At 47.7% G+C, this 17205-nt stretch overlaps 1 protein-coding gene across 1 annotated transcript in view; it reads right to left on the reverse strand.

Annotated features, from left to right (window-relative positions):
• The window catches only part of BCORL1 (BCL6 corepressor-like 1), a 76471-nt gene that overhangs the window by 45088 nt on the left and 14178 nt on the right, over nucleotides 1-17205 (reverse strand). Inside the window, exons 3-4 of the mRNA XM_011988841.1 lie at nucleotides 7548-7677; nucleotides 172-262 (exon numbers count right to left, since the gene is read on the reverse strand). Coding sequence (XP_011844231.1) covers nucleotides 172-262; nucleotides 7548-7633 — 177 coding nt within the window. The 5' untranslated portion in view covers nucleotides 7634-7677. The remainder of the gene's footprint in view (nucleotides 1-171; nucleotides 263-7547; nucleotides 7678-17205) is intronic.

Raw genomic sequence — 17205 nt, forward strand, 5'->3', positions numbered from 1 at the left:
TCTCGGAAGACGCAGAGGGCAGCCAGCCAATTTGTGTCCCACCAACACCAACTCCTGGGAGAGACCCTGTCCCTTTCTGCCCACTTCTTGGGATGGCAGGCTGGACACACCTTCTGGGCAGCTCAACTCCATCCTTTGGTGGACAGCACGTGGCTCCATAAAGCCTCTTACCTTGGAAAAACTGCTGCTGACACAAAACTCCTGAGATCCAAAGTGCTGGCAGTCGCCTGTCGTTGACTCCTCATCAGAAAGAGGTGCTCTTCTAGCATGGAAGATACAACCAGAGAAGGGACATGAGGCCCAGGATTAGAGCCACCACCACCTTCCCCAGAATGCCTCTTGCCTTCCTGGGTCCCCATAAAACCTTCCTGTCTCACTTACTGTGAGGTGAGATTGTGAGGAGGATTACAAGGAACTGGGGGTTCTTGGTTACAAAGTGGAGGCTCCACACCTAGCATTGGAAGTCCCTGCCAGAGCCCAGTCTGACTAGACTCCCTTCTTTGGACTGTTTACCCTGTTTTCTAGGGCTCTTGCCAGGAGTGTGGACACCCTAGCACTTTCACCTTTTCCCTGGAGCTTACCTGCCAAAATGGCCACCCAGGATGTACAGGGCATTGCTCAAAGGGGAGAGACATGAGAACCACTGAATGCCTCAAAAGGTATGCAAAACCCATTTTTCTTTTAAATACAATCTTATTTTAAGTCTCTAAGGGCAGCTGGCTAAAAGTGTCATATGGGTAATCTTCTTCTAAAACAAATAAACCCCTGTTGTGTTTTCAGGTCTACATCTGAATCATCACCTATTCACCTCCTGGCTCGCCTAGAGCAGAGACACGTTTATTAGCACTGGTAATGATACCACTTGGAGGCCACCAGGTCACTGGGTGCTGAAAGGCATTATTTTAAGAATACTACTTTTTTCCCTCTAGGAGACACTGCCCCCTTTTCTAGAGTTCTAGGCAACGCCCTCCCTTCTACCCTCCTTCTATCCTTGCCTACATCCTATCTCCGGCCAGTGCCCCCCCACCCCCCCATCAGTCTCCCAGCACCACTTTGTTCTCTCCCGTCCGAAAGGCCTCAGACCCCAAATTCAGGTTCATATGCCCCAGAGAAAAAGACTCAAGGCCAGACAGTTGGGTCCCAAAGGAGGAAAACTCAACTGCATCTCCCCCTGCTCAAAAAGTCTTCTCCAAATTTCAGGTAAGCATCATAGAAAATGGTACATCCTAACCAAAAAAAAAAAAAAAGGAGGGGGTGGTATTAGACTGGAAGGGTGAAGTTACCCACTGAAAGTCTGGTATTTTAAGTACAGCAAGAACTATTAGGCCAGGCGTGGTGGCTCACACCTGTAATCCCAGCACTTTGGGAGGCCAACCAAGGTGGGTACATCACCTGAGGTCAGGAGTTCCATATCAGTCTGGCCAACATGGTAAAACCTCAACTCTACTAAAAAATACAAAAATTAGCTGGGTGTGGTGGCAGGCACCTGTAATCCCAGCTACTTGGGAGGCTGAGGCAGGAGAATCGCTTGAGTCTGGGAGGCAGAGGTTGCAGTGAGCCGAGATCCCACCACTGCACTTCAGCCTGGGCGACAGAGTGAGACCCTGTCTCAAAACAACAACAACAGAAAAAAACTATTGCCCCCTGCCCTTGGGAGCTGTAGGTGGGAGTGGCCAAGGAGGAGGTTGAGGTTAAAGAATAAAACCCCAACATAGATGCTGCAGTGCGTTTCCCGGGTGGGCAAGGCACAGGACTGCTCTGTGTGCCCCTGGGGAAACACACTGTGCATGAAATCACCTCCCTTCTTTCTCTCCTTTTTTTCCCTGTTTTGGTTTTTTTTTTTTTTTTTTTTTTTGAGATTGAATCTCGCTCTGTCACCCAGGCTGGAGTGCAGTGGTGCAATCTCGATCTCGGCTCACCGCAACCTCCGCCTCCTGGGATCAGGCAATTCTCCTGCCTCAGCCTCCTGCGTAGCCAGAATTATAGGCATGCGCCACCACGCCTGGCTAATTTTTGCCTCCCTTCTTTAGAGCCTCACCCCAAGCTCCTGAAGACAGCCCTGAAGAAGCCAGCTCCCGCCTCCCCAGTCACCCTAGCCAAAGGGCAGTCAGGGTGCTGAAGCCAACCCCAACAAGAAGGGGGAGGGCGCTGCTAACTCCCTCCCTCCCACTGAAACAGGGACTCCAAAATTGTACCTGGGGCAAGAGAAGCAAAAAAGGCAAGGGGGATCACCACAGGCCTCTCCCCATCTTTTCAGGGATCCAGAAGGGGCTAACCGAGGGGGAAAGGCTTGTTCCCTTTAAAAGGCAGTTAGGCTGGCAGAAGTGGGAGGGCTCCACTGCTGGAAGTGACTGTTGGTGACAAACAGAAATGACCGTAAGGAGAGGCAAGGGCTTTAGATGCAGTCAGGGTGGTCTCGGGAAGGGGAGGGAGGTAGGGCCTGAGGGAAAGGGAAAACATACTTTCACATCAACTCCCAAGAGACCACAAAAGCGAGACCTATGCCCAGCCTTGGGCCAGGGGGAAGCGTGTTCCTACTAGAATTGCCAGGGATGATTTTGGGGGGAATACTCCAGGGAAAACCAGCAGCACCTTCCCCAAGCAACCCCACATGGGAAGGTGCTATTTATTTACATTCTTTCCCCTCCTGGTCATACAAAAGGCAGTGGGCTGCATCCTCACTCCCCCCTTGCAAGCTCCCACCCTGCCTGAAATCACACCTTGAAAGCAGAATCCCTGCTCTCGAAGGCAGCTGCCAGAGAACCACAGAACCAGGCCAAGCAACAGCAGTCCTGGCTACTCCAGCCAGACCCACGCCTGAGTGCCAGCCCCAAAGGCGCTGCAAAATGTCATGCAGCCGTGTTTCAAATCCTCTGAGAAGAGGGGTGGGCAGAGCTAAGCAAACATTAACTTGCTCCATTGAGAGAAGAGCCTGGGACAGGAGTAACTTGCAGAGGAGGGGGCCCGGGAAGAGCTGGGTCAACCAGGCAAGGTTATGACGTGCAGGTGGCGGGGGCAGGGGCGGCAGGAGGGTACAGAGGTCATAGCAGGCTTCAGTCAGGACTGAAAATCAATCCGGCTGTTTCTTCCCACCACAGAGGAGGCAGAGCTGTTATGTTCAAGGTTTTGTGGAACTTAAACCAGAAACGGCCATGACCCCTCAGGGCTGTTTCCCTAATTATTAAGGGCTAGCACCACTGTCAAACCAGACCCTCTTCAGTTCCTGCTGGGCCCAGACTACCCATAAGAGAAATATACCACCCAGCACACACCAGGCTCCTTACCTTCCAGTCCTGGGAGATTTTCCCTGGTTCGAGTCCCACAGTACCCCAAGACTGCCTTCATTCCGACTCGGACCTTCCCCAAACACACTGAGCTTTTTTATTTTTATTTATTTATTTTTTTGAGATAGAGTTTCTGTCTTGTTGCCTAGGCTGGAGGAGCACAATGGTGCGATCTCAGCTCACTGCAACCTCCGTCTCCTGGGTTCAAGCGATTCTCCTGCCTGAGCCTCCCAAGTAGCTGGGATTACAGGCATGTGCTACCACACCAAGCTGATTTTTGAATTTTTAGTAGAGACGGGGTTTCTCCATGTTGGTCAGGCTGGTCTCGAACTCCCGACCTCAGGTGATCCACCCGCCTCGGTCTCCCAAAGTGCCGGGATTACAGGCGTGAGCCACTGTGCGCCGCCACACTGTGCTCTTATTGTCCCAGGGAAATACCAGCTCTCACCTCAAACTCCTACTCATTCCTCAAGCCCGGGCTCAAATGCCACTGCCTCTGGGAAGCCTTCCCCTATTCTCCCACCAGGAGGTTTGTCAATTCTTGCATCTGGACTCCCACCGGACCCAGATATGCTACTCTAGGGCACTCACCACCAATGTACTAGGACTATTGGTTTGCTCTCATTATGTTGAATAAATGTTTGTTGAATGAAGGCATGAATTAATCCTAGAAGGGATGCAAGCAGGCAAGCAGACACATTTAGCTGTAGGTTTGCCTAGAGACAGCCACCTGGGGCCAGCCTATGCCTCCTGTTCTGCAATCCTCAATCGCAGCTACCAAAGCTGGCAGGCCTCTAAAACATCACTTTAAGAGTTGAACCCCAGGTACAGCTTTGTGCCCCAAATTCCTAAATTCTACAAGTTGTAAAAGGCCAAGGAAAAGGATTTTTAAATAAGGTGAGATTACATTTTGGAAACCAGTGATAACATGGCCTAGACTGTATAGCAAGAAGGTGATAATAAAGGGTGGATGAGATGAAAAGTGACAACACTTAAAAAGTCATCTTAGGCCGGGCGTGGTGGCTCACATCTGTACTCCCAACACTTTGGGAGGCCGAGGCGGGCGGATCACCTGAGGTCGGGAGTTCGAGACCAGCAGGACCAACGTGGAGAAAACCCGTCTCTACTAAAAATACAAAATTAGCCAGGTGTGGTGGCACATGCCTCTAATCCCAGCTACTCAGGAGGCTGAGGCAGGAGAATCGTTTGAACCCAGGAGGCACAGGTTGTGGTGAGCCAAGATCACACCACTGCACTCCAGCCTGGGCAACGAGAGCTAAACTCCGTCTCAAAAAAAAAAAAAAAAAAAAAAAAAAGGGTCATCTTAAGCACCAGGCACAGGTTTAGAAGGAGGGAAAATCTGGCCAGGCATGGTGGCTCACATCTGTAATTCCAGCATTTTGGGAGGCCAAGGTGGACAGATTGAGATAAGGAGTCTGAGACCAGCCTGGGTGACATGGTGAAACCCTGTCTCTACTAAAAATACAAAAATTAGCCAGGCATGGTGGTGCACACCTGTAATCCTAGTTACTCAGGAGGCTGATGCACGAGAATCACTTGAACCCAGGTGGTGGAGGTTGCAGTGAGCCAAGATCATGCCACTGCACTCCAGACTGAGCAACCGAGCAAGACTACATCTCAAAAACAAAAAACAAGATGGAGGGAAAATCAGATTTTGAGTCTACTTCCTGCTCCCTTCTTGGCAGGGATTTATAGTAGATGGTGAACTAAGGTAACTTGTCTGTTGGTCTTTTTTTATTACTATTTAATTTTATTGTTTTTGAGACAGAGTCCTGCTCTGTCACCCTGGCTGGAGTGCAGTGGTGCAATCTCGGCTCACTGCAACCTCCACCTCCCGGGTTCAAGTGATTCTCTTGCCTCAGTCTCCCCAGCAGCTGGGATTACAGGCATACACCACCATGCCTGGCTAATTTTTTTGTATTTTTAGTAGAGACGGGGCTTCGCCATGTTGGCCAGGCTGGTCTTGAACTCCAGATCTCAGGTGATCCACTCGCCTTGGCCTCCCAAAGTGCTGAGATTACAAGCATGAGCCACAGCGCCCGGTCCTGCTGGTCTTTTGAAGGCTCTAGTCCAGATTTCTGCATCAAAGTCTCAACTACTTATAACTAGGTCAACATGACCTGCCAATGAATACTTATGCAAATCATTATTATCACCCTGCCTTTCCCTAGATCATCTCCTAGTGATCATCTGAGGACATGCTTCATATGTAAAGGAAAACACTTTTCTTCCTGAGCACCTGAGAATTTCATCTCATTTTCCATGGTCTTTACTCTTGTATCCTAAAATTAAATTCCTTTTAAGCCCATCTCTAACTTGTTTCTCAGTACAGAGAACATTAAGCTATCAGGCACTAATGGCTTAAGAAAATAGAAAGGTCTATTCTGCTAACCTTGACCTCAGATAAGTATATACTTCTTCGGTTAGGAACAGAAGAAGAAAGTAGATAAACACAAAGACTTCCATTCCTTTTCCCCTCAAAATCACCAATACGCCCCCATATGCACACACACATTTCTAAGGTTTACCCAAGAAATGTCAAATCTTGAATCCCAGGGAAAGCCATATTGTTCTGTGTCTTGCTGATTTATCTGATGTATATTTGAATTTAAACAGTCAGTGGGTTGAAACAACAGAAAAACACCAGCAAACATGAAAGAGCAGTGCCTTCTCTAAAAACGGGAGAGGCGGCCGAGTGCAGTGGCTCATGCCTGTAATCCCAGCACTTTAGGAGGCCGAGGTGAGTGGATCATGAGGTCTGGAGTTCGAGACCAGCCTGGCCAACATAGTAAAACTCCATCTCTACTAAAAATACAGAAATTGGCCAGGTGTGGTGGCATGCGCCTGTAGCCCCAGACTCTGTCTCAAAAAAAAAAAAAAAAAAAAAAAAAAGGCCGGGCGCGCTGGCTCATGCCTGTAATCCCAGCACTTTGGGAGGCCGAGGTGGGTAGATCATGAGGTCAGGAGATCGAGACCATCCTGGTTAACATGGTGAAACCCTGTCTCTACTAAAAATACAAAAAATTAACCGGGCGTGGTGGCGGGTGCCTGTAGTCCCAGCTATGTGGAAGGCTGAGGCGGGAGAATGGCATGAACCCAGGAGGTGGAGCTTGCAGTGAGCCCGAGATCGCACCACTGCACTCCAGCCTGGGAGTGACAGAGCGAGACTCTGTCTCAAAAAAATTAAAAAAATGAGAGAGGCACTGCAGCCATCACACACAGCTCTTTGATCAAGGGTTATGAAAGCCAAATGTAAATTCTGAAGGCCATTTTGAGTGCTTTGGGTATGGGCATGATCAGGAAATGGCACATCTTGGTCAACCAAATATTCTGGGGAACAGATAACTGAAAACACACACACGTCAGGCAGGTGTCACCAACTCTCAAGACTGTGCTAGGCGGTCTCAACATCCTTTGATACTTCATAAGGATCTCACTTCAAATTGGAATTAACCTCATGAGGTGGGAAAGCGCTGACCACCAGAATGCCTAATGCCAGTTCCCAGCAGAAATCTGAACAATAAAACCATCTTTCTTCCAGACCTAGATCAAGGACTGAAAATACCTTACATATATCCTTGAGCACCAAACTTTGAGGCAGCAAATAAAAACTGCAATCGCTGGCCGGGCATGGGCAGTGGCTCATGCCTGTAATCCCAGCATTTGGGGAGGCTGAGGCAGGCAGATCACTTGAGCTCAGGGGTTTGAGACCAGCCCAGGCCACATGGTGAAACCCCCGTCTCTACAAAAACTACAAAAAAAAAAAAAAAAAAAAATTAGCCGGGCGTGGTGTTGCTCACATGTGGTCCCAGCTACTGGTGGGGCTGAGGTGGGAGAATCACTTGAGCCCAGGAGGCAGAGGTTGCAGTGAGCCAAGACTGTGCTGCTGCCCTCCAGCCTGTGTGACAGAGTGAGGCCCTGTCTCAAAAAAAAAAAAAAAAAAAAAAATTGCCATTGCCTGAGCTTCCCCTTACTCCCCAGTCTGACAGTTGTTAATGAGTAGACAAGTGCTAGCTGGCAAAAGGTCATTTTTTTGGCCTCCTCACCTTCGTCTGAAAAGAGATAGCATGGCAGATCAGGCCACTCACACAGCCCCATCCCCATCCCACCACAGGAAAATTAGAAACAACTAAGAGTCTCCTCCCCAGGGTCCCTCCCCAGGCCCTATTGTGTGCAGCTATCCCTCTGGTGATGAGGTACCACTCACTGGAGGCCAGCAGCGGCCACCTTCCGCCTCCTCACCTCTCCTCGTTGATGCCACACATGCGAATCCGGTCAGAACTGGTCCAGTTGTGCACGCCGCTGTAGAGCGGTGCTGTAGAGATCATGACAGCCACTCACCACCAGATAGGACCTGCTGTGGCCACTCCCCCTGGGGAAAAGAATTCCAGAAAATCAAAACTCGTAACAGGGACAGCTGCTTCAATCACCTTTTACACAGCAATGTTTCAATAAAAGTAATTACAGCATCAAAATGTTAAAGCAGCCAGCCTGCTATGGAAAATTAAGGTCTAAACCGGGAAGAGGGAGCACTAGCTTTCTAGGAATCCATAGGTTTCAGGATGGAGATGAGGACATTGTTAATCACCTAGAGTGAGTTTTAAATTATCTTAAAAGACAGATATGCTTGAGTGTTCGAGGAAATTCAATCTATTTCAGACAAATGAGATGACAGTATATTTTTCTACACACATTTAGCCTAACCAACTACAATTAGAGAGTCATACCCATATATGAGTGGTGCACTGAAACACTACTGGTGACCTTTTTCTCTTCTACTCTCTAATCCATAGGTACTGAAGTATTTGAGTGACGTAGCCAATTTACACTCTTCAGAGGAAGCACATGCTGTTTTTTATAAGTCCTTCAAAAATACTCCATTGACTTTGACTTGGACATAACACATGTATCTAACCTGGTTTCAAGCTCCCTCCAAATCAGGTGTGGTATTCCTTGCACACTGACCACCAACAAGCAAACAAACAGAAAACAATGTTCCATCAAGAACCACATGTTTCAGCAGGGCGCGGTGGCTCACGCCCGTAATCCCAACATTTTGGGAGGCCAAGGCGGGTGGATCATCTGAGGTCAGGAGTTCGAGGCCAGCCTGGACAACATGGTAAAATCCCGTTTCTAGTAAAAATTTAAAAAATTAGCCTGGCATGGCAGTGCGCACCTGTAATCCCAGCTGCTCGGAAGGTTGAGGCACAAGCATTGCTTGAACCCAAGACGCGGAGGTTGCAGTGAGCTGAGATCGTGCCAGCACACTCCAGCCTGGGCCACAGAGCAAGACTTCATCTCAATAAAACAAAACAAAACAAAACAAAACAAAACACGTGTTTCCGTCCTTGTCCCTTCCTATCAGTCTGTTGTCTCCATGCTCCAACACTCTCTTCACCAGCCAATGTCCCTCTCTCGCTTTCACAAGCAGGGCACAGTCAATTTACCTTCTAGAAAAAATGAGCCACCAAGAAAAAGCTTTATCCAATGAGCTTGTCTTGAGACCCTTAAGCTCTCAAGTTAGCTTGTTAACTAAAATCCTTATTCATTGAAGTTCAACTGAACAGAACCCTACAGTTATCAGAATTGTATGTTGTTCTCCACTTTCCAAAGAAGTAAATCACAGTAAGATATAGTTGTATGAGGGATTTGTTTCATGTATCCGTTTTTCAATTTTCAGAGATTGTCCACATTCAACACAGTATCACAATTTATTGCATTCCTACTATGAGCCAGCACCATCCTATGTACTGAGGATTCAACGATTAACAAAACAGAACAAAATCCCTGCCCATGTGGAGCTTACATCCCAGGGGGATGACATGGACAATAAACATGTTAAATACTTCTATGTCACAGCATGTTAAATAATTGTATGTCATGGCATGTTAGAAGATAGTACAACAGGTTAGGTGCAGTGGCTCATGCCTGTAATCCCAGCACTTTGGGAGGCCAAGGCAGGTGGATCACCTGAGGTCTGGAGTTCAAGATCAGCCTGACCAACATGGAGAAACCCTGTCTCTACTAAAAATACAAAATCAGCCAGGCGTGGTAGTGCACGCCTGTAATCCTAGATACTCAGGAGGCTAAGGCAGGAGAATTGCTTGAACCCAGGAGGCAGAGGCTGCGGTGAGCCGATATTGCGCCACTGCACTCCAGCCTGAGCAACAAGAGTGAAACTGTCTCAAAAAAAAGGAGGAGGAGGAGGAGGAGATAGTACAACACAGACTAAGGGGCAAGGACACAGTCTAAGGTGGGGAGGGCCACTATCTGAAATAGGGTGAGCAGGGTAGGCCTTGCTGTAAAGGAGACATTTAAACCATCGGAATGAGGTGAAGGAGTAGCCACGCAGATATTTGGGAGAAAAGCATTCCAGGCTGAGGGAAGAGTGTACAAGAAAGTCCTAAGGCGGGAGGTTGCCCACAAAGATCAAGGGAGAGCCAGGAGGCCAGTGTGGAGGTGGTAGGAGAAGAGAGAGGGGCATCCACCCTACCTGGGCTTCATCCTCCTCCTCATCTCTGCAGAGCGGCATACCGTTGCCCTTGCCCCTTCTCTTTATTCTCTCCCTTCTCTTGTCTTTCCTGATCCACTGCCTGATGGCTTCTCAGGGGCCCTTCTCTTCCACTGCCCACCCCAAAGACTTGGGCATTCACTGGGGCCTGGTCTTTCCCTTGATCTCTGTCTCTCTTCACCTCTGCCACCCTCTCCCACTTCCTCCCCTTCCTATCTTTCAAGGCTCCTTCCCTCTTTCTCCTCATCCCCCTACCCAGCTCTCTCTCTTTACTCTTCCTCCTCCTCACCTCTCTCTCCCTATTATTCTCCCAGCTGTTCACCTTTTGCCTTTCTCCTCTCTCTCTCTCTCTCACACACACAATCCCCTCTCCTCCAACTTTCTCCCCGTTCCCACCTCTCTCCTTCCCTTTCTTTTTCTTGCTTATCTCACCTTCCCTATTTCCCTCAGTCTCCCATTCATTCTCTCCTCCCTCTCCCCCTCCTTCCCCTTCTCCCTCTCCTGTGCCTCCCCCTCCCCTCTACTCTTGTGCCTTCAGTCTCCCTCTTCTGGTCCCTCCCTGGTCTCCCTCTGTCTCTTTTCCTCCTAGTCTGCCTTTTGCCGGCTCTCCCTGGCTTCCCCCACCCATCTCTCTCCCTCTGTGCCAGTTGTCAGCCCTGCCCCGCCTTCTCTCTCAGCTCATGAGCTTCCACAGTTTCAGCTCACCCCTTGATGCGCTGATGACTCCCAAATCCGTATCTCTAGCCTTGACCTCTCTCCTTAAGCCCAGACCAGAATTTCCAGCTGCCAGCAACTCGCTGTTAATTGGATGACCACCAAGCCCCTCAAACTCAACGTGTCTCAAACCATACTCATTATCTGTTCTCATAAACCTGCTCCCCACCCCCTATGTCCAGTAGCAGTGTGTTTCCTAGCTTACTTAACAGCACTACTGTCCCCTAGCCTGGAAATTTCCGCCCTGTCGTCTTCAACTCCTTCTCTCCCCTGCCGCCCATATTCAATCAGAAGTCATGCCTTAATAATGCCATCTCCAGCCTTGCCTTCTACCCTTCTTGCCACTACCCTGGTGCAGGCCCTCATCAGCTCTCACCCAGACTATTATAATCACCTCGTAACTGCTCCCTCTGCCTTCAATTTCTTGATTCTACAATAAATTCATCTTCTAAAGCTCCAGGTCGATCATGTCACCCCCTCCTTCCTCAAAAGCTTTCAACAGCTTTCCCCGGCCTCTAGGATCTAGCCAGCCATTCTCAGCACAGCCTTCAGGGCCCTCATGACCTAGCCTCAAACCTCCTCTCCAGCCTCCTCTTCCACCACATCTTGCCATTTCCCCACCACTCTCACCACCCCCAGCTCCCAACCCTTCCTAAACACACCATCCAGTTTCAGGACTCTTCTCCCTCCTCACTCTGAAATGGCCTCTCCTGCTTCCCCCTCTTCCTCTCCCTGTCTTCTCTCAAGACCCAGCTTAAATGTCATCACATCATCCCCCTAGCCCTGGCCCTAGAGTTCAGTTAACCCCTCCCTCTCTGGTTATCCTCAAGCATTTAATCCCTACCTCTTCCACAGCACTGGTTCTTATTCTCCTCTCTAGCTTGGTTAGTTGGGGACAAGGCATGTTTATCTCCCCCACCAGACAATCAGCTACCTAAGGTAAGAAATAGCATCCTTGGCCAGGCACAGTGGCTTACGCCTGTAATCCCAGCACTTTGGGAGGCCAAGGCGGGCACATCACCTGAGGTCAGGAGTTTGAGACCAGCAGAGCCAACATGGGGAAACCCCATCTCTACTAAAATACCAAATTAGCCGGGCATGGTGGCACATGCCTATAATCCCAGCTACTTGGGAGGCTGAGGCAGGAGAATCGCTTGAACCTGGGAGGTGGAGGTTGAGGTGAGCTGAGATTGCGCCATTGCCATTGCACTCCAGCCTAGGCAACAAGAGTGGAACTCCATCTCAAAAAAAAAAAAGAAAGAAAGAAAAAGAAATAGCATCCTTTTTTGTCTTTGGTTCCTCCACAACACCTTACATATAGTAACTACTCAGTAAACGCATGTTATACGGAACTGAATTCTGGATAAGAACTGAAGTGACGGCCCTGAGAAATCACAAGAAGCAAAATCAACACCCACCCCCCCCCCCCGACACACACACAAAGCATCCACCATGTTTGCTTACTACAGAAAAACCTTTGTACTCCAATGAAAAACCTATGCACTGTCTATAGTATAACCTTCTGGGCTATCTGATTTTAGCTCAGGTTATTGTCTTCAAGCTATTCTGCATCTCTGTAAATTGCAGGTAACTGATGTATATGCGAAGTCTGTCTTGTCCCATAGAGTTTGGATTGACTTTCCTCCCCACTGTAGAAAAACTATTTTTGCCTCCGTTTGCAATTTAGTTCCTTCACTCCACATAAATTTGTGCTTTTTGACTTTTTGTTTGAACCAGCTATAACATCTGTCTGGTTCTCTTGTTGATTAATGAGTAAAATAAAATCTTTAACACGTGTTCATTTTTATATCTGTACGAGAGTCATGATTTTTTACCTTTTTTCTGACAATTATCTTTTAACATTACAAAGACAGTTATGTGGGTTAGCATAATTTTAGAAACATTTTTAACAGGGACCCCGTTCCCTGAACATCCTGGTTAATCAAGTTTTGACTGTTTCTCAGAATATCTTGGAATATCCCCATTTTAACAAACAACACTGGCTGGGCACAGTGGCTCACACCTGTAATCCCAGAACTTTGGGAGGTTGAGGTGGGAGGACTGCTTGAGTCCTAGAGTTCAAGACCAGCCTGGGCAACATGGCAAAACCCCATCTCTACAAAAAATTAGCCAGGCATGGTGGCGGGTGCCTGTAGTCCCAGCTACTTGGGAGGCTGAGGTGGGAGGATCACCTGAGCATAGGAAGTCAAGCATGCAGTGAGCTGAGATTGTGCCACTGCATTCCAACCTGGGTGACAGCGAAACTCTGTCTAAAACAAAAATAAAAATAAAAACAAAACCAGCTCAGCCTATTGGCTGATACCCCAGGTACTCATTTCATCTTTTCTCTCTACTAAGCATTACAGGACTCGGCCAGGCATGGTGGCTCACATCTGTAATCCCAGCACTTTGGGAGGCCAAGATGGGTGGATCACCTGACGTCAGGAGTTCGAGACCAGCCTGGCCAACATGGTGAAACCCCATCTCTACTAAAAATACAAAAAATAGCCGGGCATGGTGGCAGGCACCTGTAATCTCAGCTACTCGGGAGGCTGAGGTAGGAAAATTGCTTGAACCCGGGAGGCAGAGATTGCAGTGAGCCGAGATTGTGCCACTGCGCTCCAGCCTAGGCGACAGAGTAAGACTCCGTCTGGTGGGGGAAGAAAAGAATTAGAGGACTCAAGCAATGGAAGGGGCTGTTCTTGCCATAAAATGCATTTCAGGCTGGGGTAGTGGCCTGTAACCCCACTGTGATCATGCCTGTAATCCCAGCACCTTGGGAGGCTGAGGCAGGTGGATCACTTGAGCTCAGGAGTTCAAGATCAGTCTGGGCAACACGGCAAAGCCCCATCTCTACTAAAAATACAAAAAATAGCCGAGTGTGGCTGTGCACACCTGTGGTCCCTGCTACTTGGGAGGCTGAGGTGGGAGAACTGCTTGAGTCCGGGAGGCAGAGGTCACAGTGAGCCGAGATCGGGCCACTGCACTCCAGCCTGGGCAACAGAGGGAGACCCTATCTCAAAAAAAAAAAAAAAAAAAAAAAAAAAAAAAAAAGAAAAAAAAAAAAAGACCCTATAAAAAAAAAAAAAAAAAAAAGATGTGTTTCAACACAAAGTACAAGTTTCAGTTGCTACTAAATATCTATAGGCAGCAGGTATTAGTGACACTGGATTTTTCACTCTCAGGTTTCCTATTGTTCTATTCAGAGAGGATTAGGATTAGTAGTATGTAGGGTCTGAGACAGAAATCAGAGGGGGAACACAGGCATTTGGAAACAGAACATCATACAACATCACCTAGATAAAGAGCTTTTAGGCCAAAAAAAAAAAAAAAACCACACACACACACAAAATAAAACCAAGTTAAAATATCAAAATAATTACTATATAATACACGTGCTATGACCACGTAGAGAACAACGCTGATTCTGGATACCCCCATTTTCACAAGATCCTCAAGATGGAGCATCCACTTAAATCTTTGCCTCCCAATTTTTTATCATGATTTCGTCCCAGATAGCTTCCTATCTGAAGCCCACTGTTGCTAATTAACAGTAGCCTTTGCAGATGAGAGGAGAGAAGGGGAGGGATAAAACACGGGCAGGAGAACACTGACACTGAGCTACATGGTCTATACAAGAAGGTAAGATTGGTCTTTCCCAGCCAGAGGGAAAGTAAAGGGAACCTCTAAAGCAGCCCTAGAGAACAGGCTCCTGCCTGCGCGAATGCTCACAGAAGGGAGGAGTCAGGACGGTCAGTGTCAACCAATGTTTCCCAGCCAGAATCACCGAGGCGCTTGTTCAAAATACAGATTCCTAGGTCTCAGTCCTGGAGATTCTGATTCAGTAGGCCTAGGGGCTTGTTTTATTATATTATAGCCAATCAAATTAGTATCCCAGGAGAGGTGAGCAAAAAGGAAAAGCCTTGTAGGCATGCCACACTTGGTAGGTGCCGCTGGTTTACACACTTGTATGCTGGCTTTTGCTTGAAGCACTGGTACTCATGTGTTCTCCCTTTCCACCTCCCCCCACCACCCCGCCCACTCTCCCTCTCTCTGATGGAAATCATCACATCAAAAGCAAAGTTCCAAAAAGGAACTTGGAAGAAACCTGGTAATCCCAAATGACCCAGGAAGCACAGGCACAAGGATATGAAATACCTCAAAGGATTTTCCCAGATGTCACAACCATGTAATTGTTAAAGAAATGAACAGCTGCATGGCCCAAGAATCAACGCTGGTCACTGCCTGGAAGGCAGAGGAACCACTGTGAGCTATCCTTACTTTGGGGGGAAAAACTCAAAAGATATATCCAACTCACGGTGAGGACAAAGGACAGCACGTGCTCTGCCAACCCAAAGCCATACGTGTGGCTGGAAAAAAATATATTTATATATGTAAAACTTCAATTTAGGAGGCATACGCACAGAGAAGTAAAAGGCCTGCCCAAAATCCCAGGAAATGAATCCAACAAGTGGGCAGCCAAGAGCAGGTAGCCAGAGACAATCACCACACTACAGAACAGGGGAAACAAACAAACAAAAAAGAACTAATGGGAGAGAAATAACTTTCTTTTTTTTTTTTTTTTTTGTGAGACGGAGTCTCACTCTGTCACCCAGGCTGGAGTGCAATGGCACGATGTTGGCTCACTGCAACCTCCACCTCCTGGATTCAAGTGATTCTCCTGTCTCAGCCTCCTGAGTAGCTGGGATTACAGGCATGGGCCACCATGCCTGGCTAATTTTTGTATTTTTAGTAGAGACGGGGTTTCACCATGTTGGCCAGGCTCGTCTCGAACTCCTGACCTCGTGACCAACCCATCTCGGCCTCCCAAAGTACTGGGATTGCAGGCGTGAGCCACCGCGCCTGGCCACAATAACTTTAAGATGGTGAAAAATAGCAGCTAAGCTGAGGGCGAGCAGGTAGTGGAAGAGAAACTATAATGAAGCAGAGATATTTAAAACAAATCCAAATAGAACACACTGGAAGACAAGGGCAGGTATGATAAGCATAAAAGAAAAGCCCATCACATGTAACAACCAAAAGGGAAAAAAATGAAATAGGGGAACCTGAAATATTTCACCATCATGGGCCAAACTGAAACACTGTGGGGAAGCACTGAAGACAGACATTTTAGAAAAGTTTAGAGAGAATGTGTTCTCAAAAGGGGAAGAATAACATCAAATTATAGTCTATGTCAGGGCTGGGGGAGTTAGTAATAGGGGATAGGCAGCACTAAAATCTCAAAGGAGATTTTACAGATGGGATAGGATTTTTTTGTTTTGTTTTGAAATAAAGATGCCAAAACATGCAGATTTCACAATAATTACAAGCGAAAGCATGGTTGTCATCATGCATATGAGGAAGAGAAGGACATTAAAGGAGGTAACAGAGAGAGCATCTATCTGACAAATGTTTTTGACTAAGGTAGGCACTGTTTATGAGGTTTTTAACCTTAAACAGGACGAGGCCAGGCATGGGCTCATGTCTATAACCCCAGCACTTTGGGAGGCTGAGGCAGGAGGATTCCTTGAACCCAGGAGTTTGAGACCAGCCTGGGCAACATAATGAGACCTCATCTCTATAAAAAATAAAAAAAAAAATAGCTGGGTATGATGGTGCACACCTGTGGTCCCAGCTACTCAGGAGGCTGCAGTGGAAGGGATCCCTTGAGCCCAGGATGTCGAGTCCGCAGTGAGCTAAGATCATGCCACTGCACTCCAGCCTGGGTGACAAAGAGAGATCCTGTCTCAAAAAAATAAATAAATAAAAGAAAATGATCAGACAGGGTGTTCATGCAGCTGACAAATACTTCAGGATCATGTAGTTCCCTTTGTGGCCAAAGACCCCTTAAGTGCAGAACACTCAGAGCTGGCAACGTGTGGAACACAACTCAGTCTTCTACACATAGCATGAAACCTACCCATTTATTCATGCTTGGACTCTACCATCAAGACAGTAAACTAGAAACCCAAGCTTAAGAAGCTCTCAATAAAACGAAATGTGGTCCTGCTCCCCCAGGTTCCTTTTGGTTCATAGTGCCTGGTGACCTGGAAGCAATTATGACTTTAAAAAAATGAAAGAGCCGGAAAATATTCATCTTGAAGCCTGGCCCTGGATCTGTCCTCGAGAGGATAGGTGTGGCCAGTAGACAGTTTAAGGAGGAGGGCTGGGTCAGTGATGACTAATAAGTAAAGAAAACCAACTTTGGGACCTACTCCTCCAATAGAGACCCAGAGCTCTTGGTAAAGCTCCCATAAGACAGAGGCGAACTTTACAGCAGCAAAAGAAGAGGCCACCTCATCATTCCACTTGGGAAAAACAGCATCCAAGACACCCCTGAGGAGATCCAAAAGACCACTGACACTGAGATCTCAGGGCTAGAGGGAAAAGGCCATGACTTCTGCCCAGAAGTCTTTTAGAGTGAAGGCAAATCTGCTCATTGTTTTCCACAGGAAAATGTATACACACCCAGCAAGGACAACTTTACCCGGCTTTAGATGTGGAACTCCTACTACAGAGCTTGCCCTCCTGATTACTCTGCCTTCTTCCATGTGTATTCAACAGAATGTGTTAGGAGACTAACATTCCTGTTTTCCCTACTTGATTACATACCGCAACCCGTGCCCCCAATGAGGAAGTTACCCCAATTTAAACCGTTCTGGCCGGGTGCAGTGA

This window comes from Mandrillus leucophaeus, unplaced genomic scaffold, assembly GCF_000951045.1.
Source record: "Mandrillus leucophaeus isolate KB7577 unplaced genomic scaffold, Mleu.le_1.0 Scaffold339, whole genome shotgun sequence".
Taxonomy (NCBI): Eukaryota; Metazoa; Chordata; class Mammalia; order Primates; family Cercopithecidae; genus Mandrillus; species Mandrillus leucophaeus.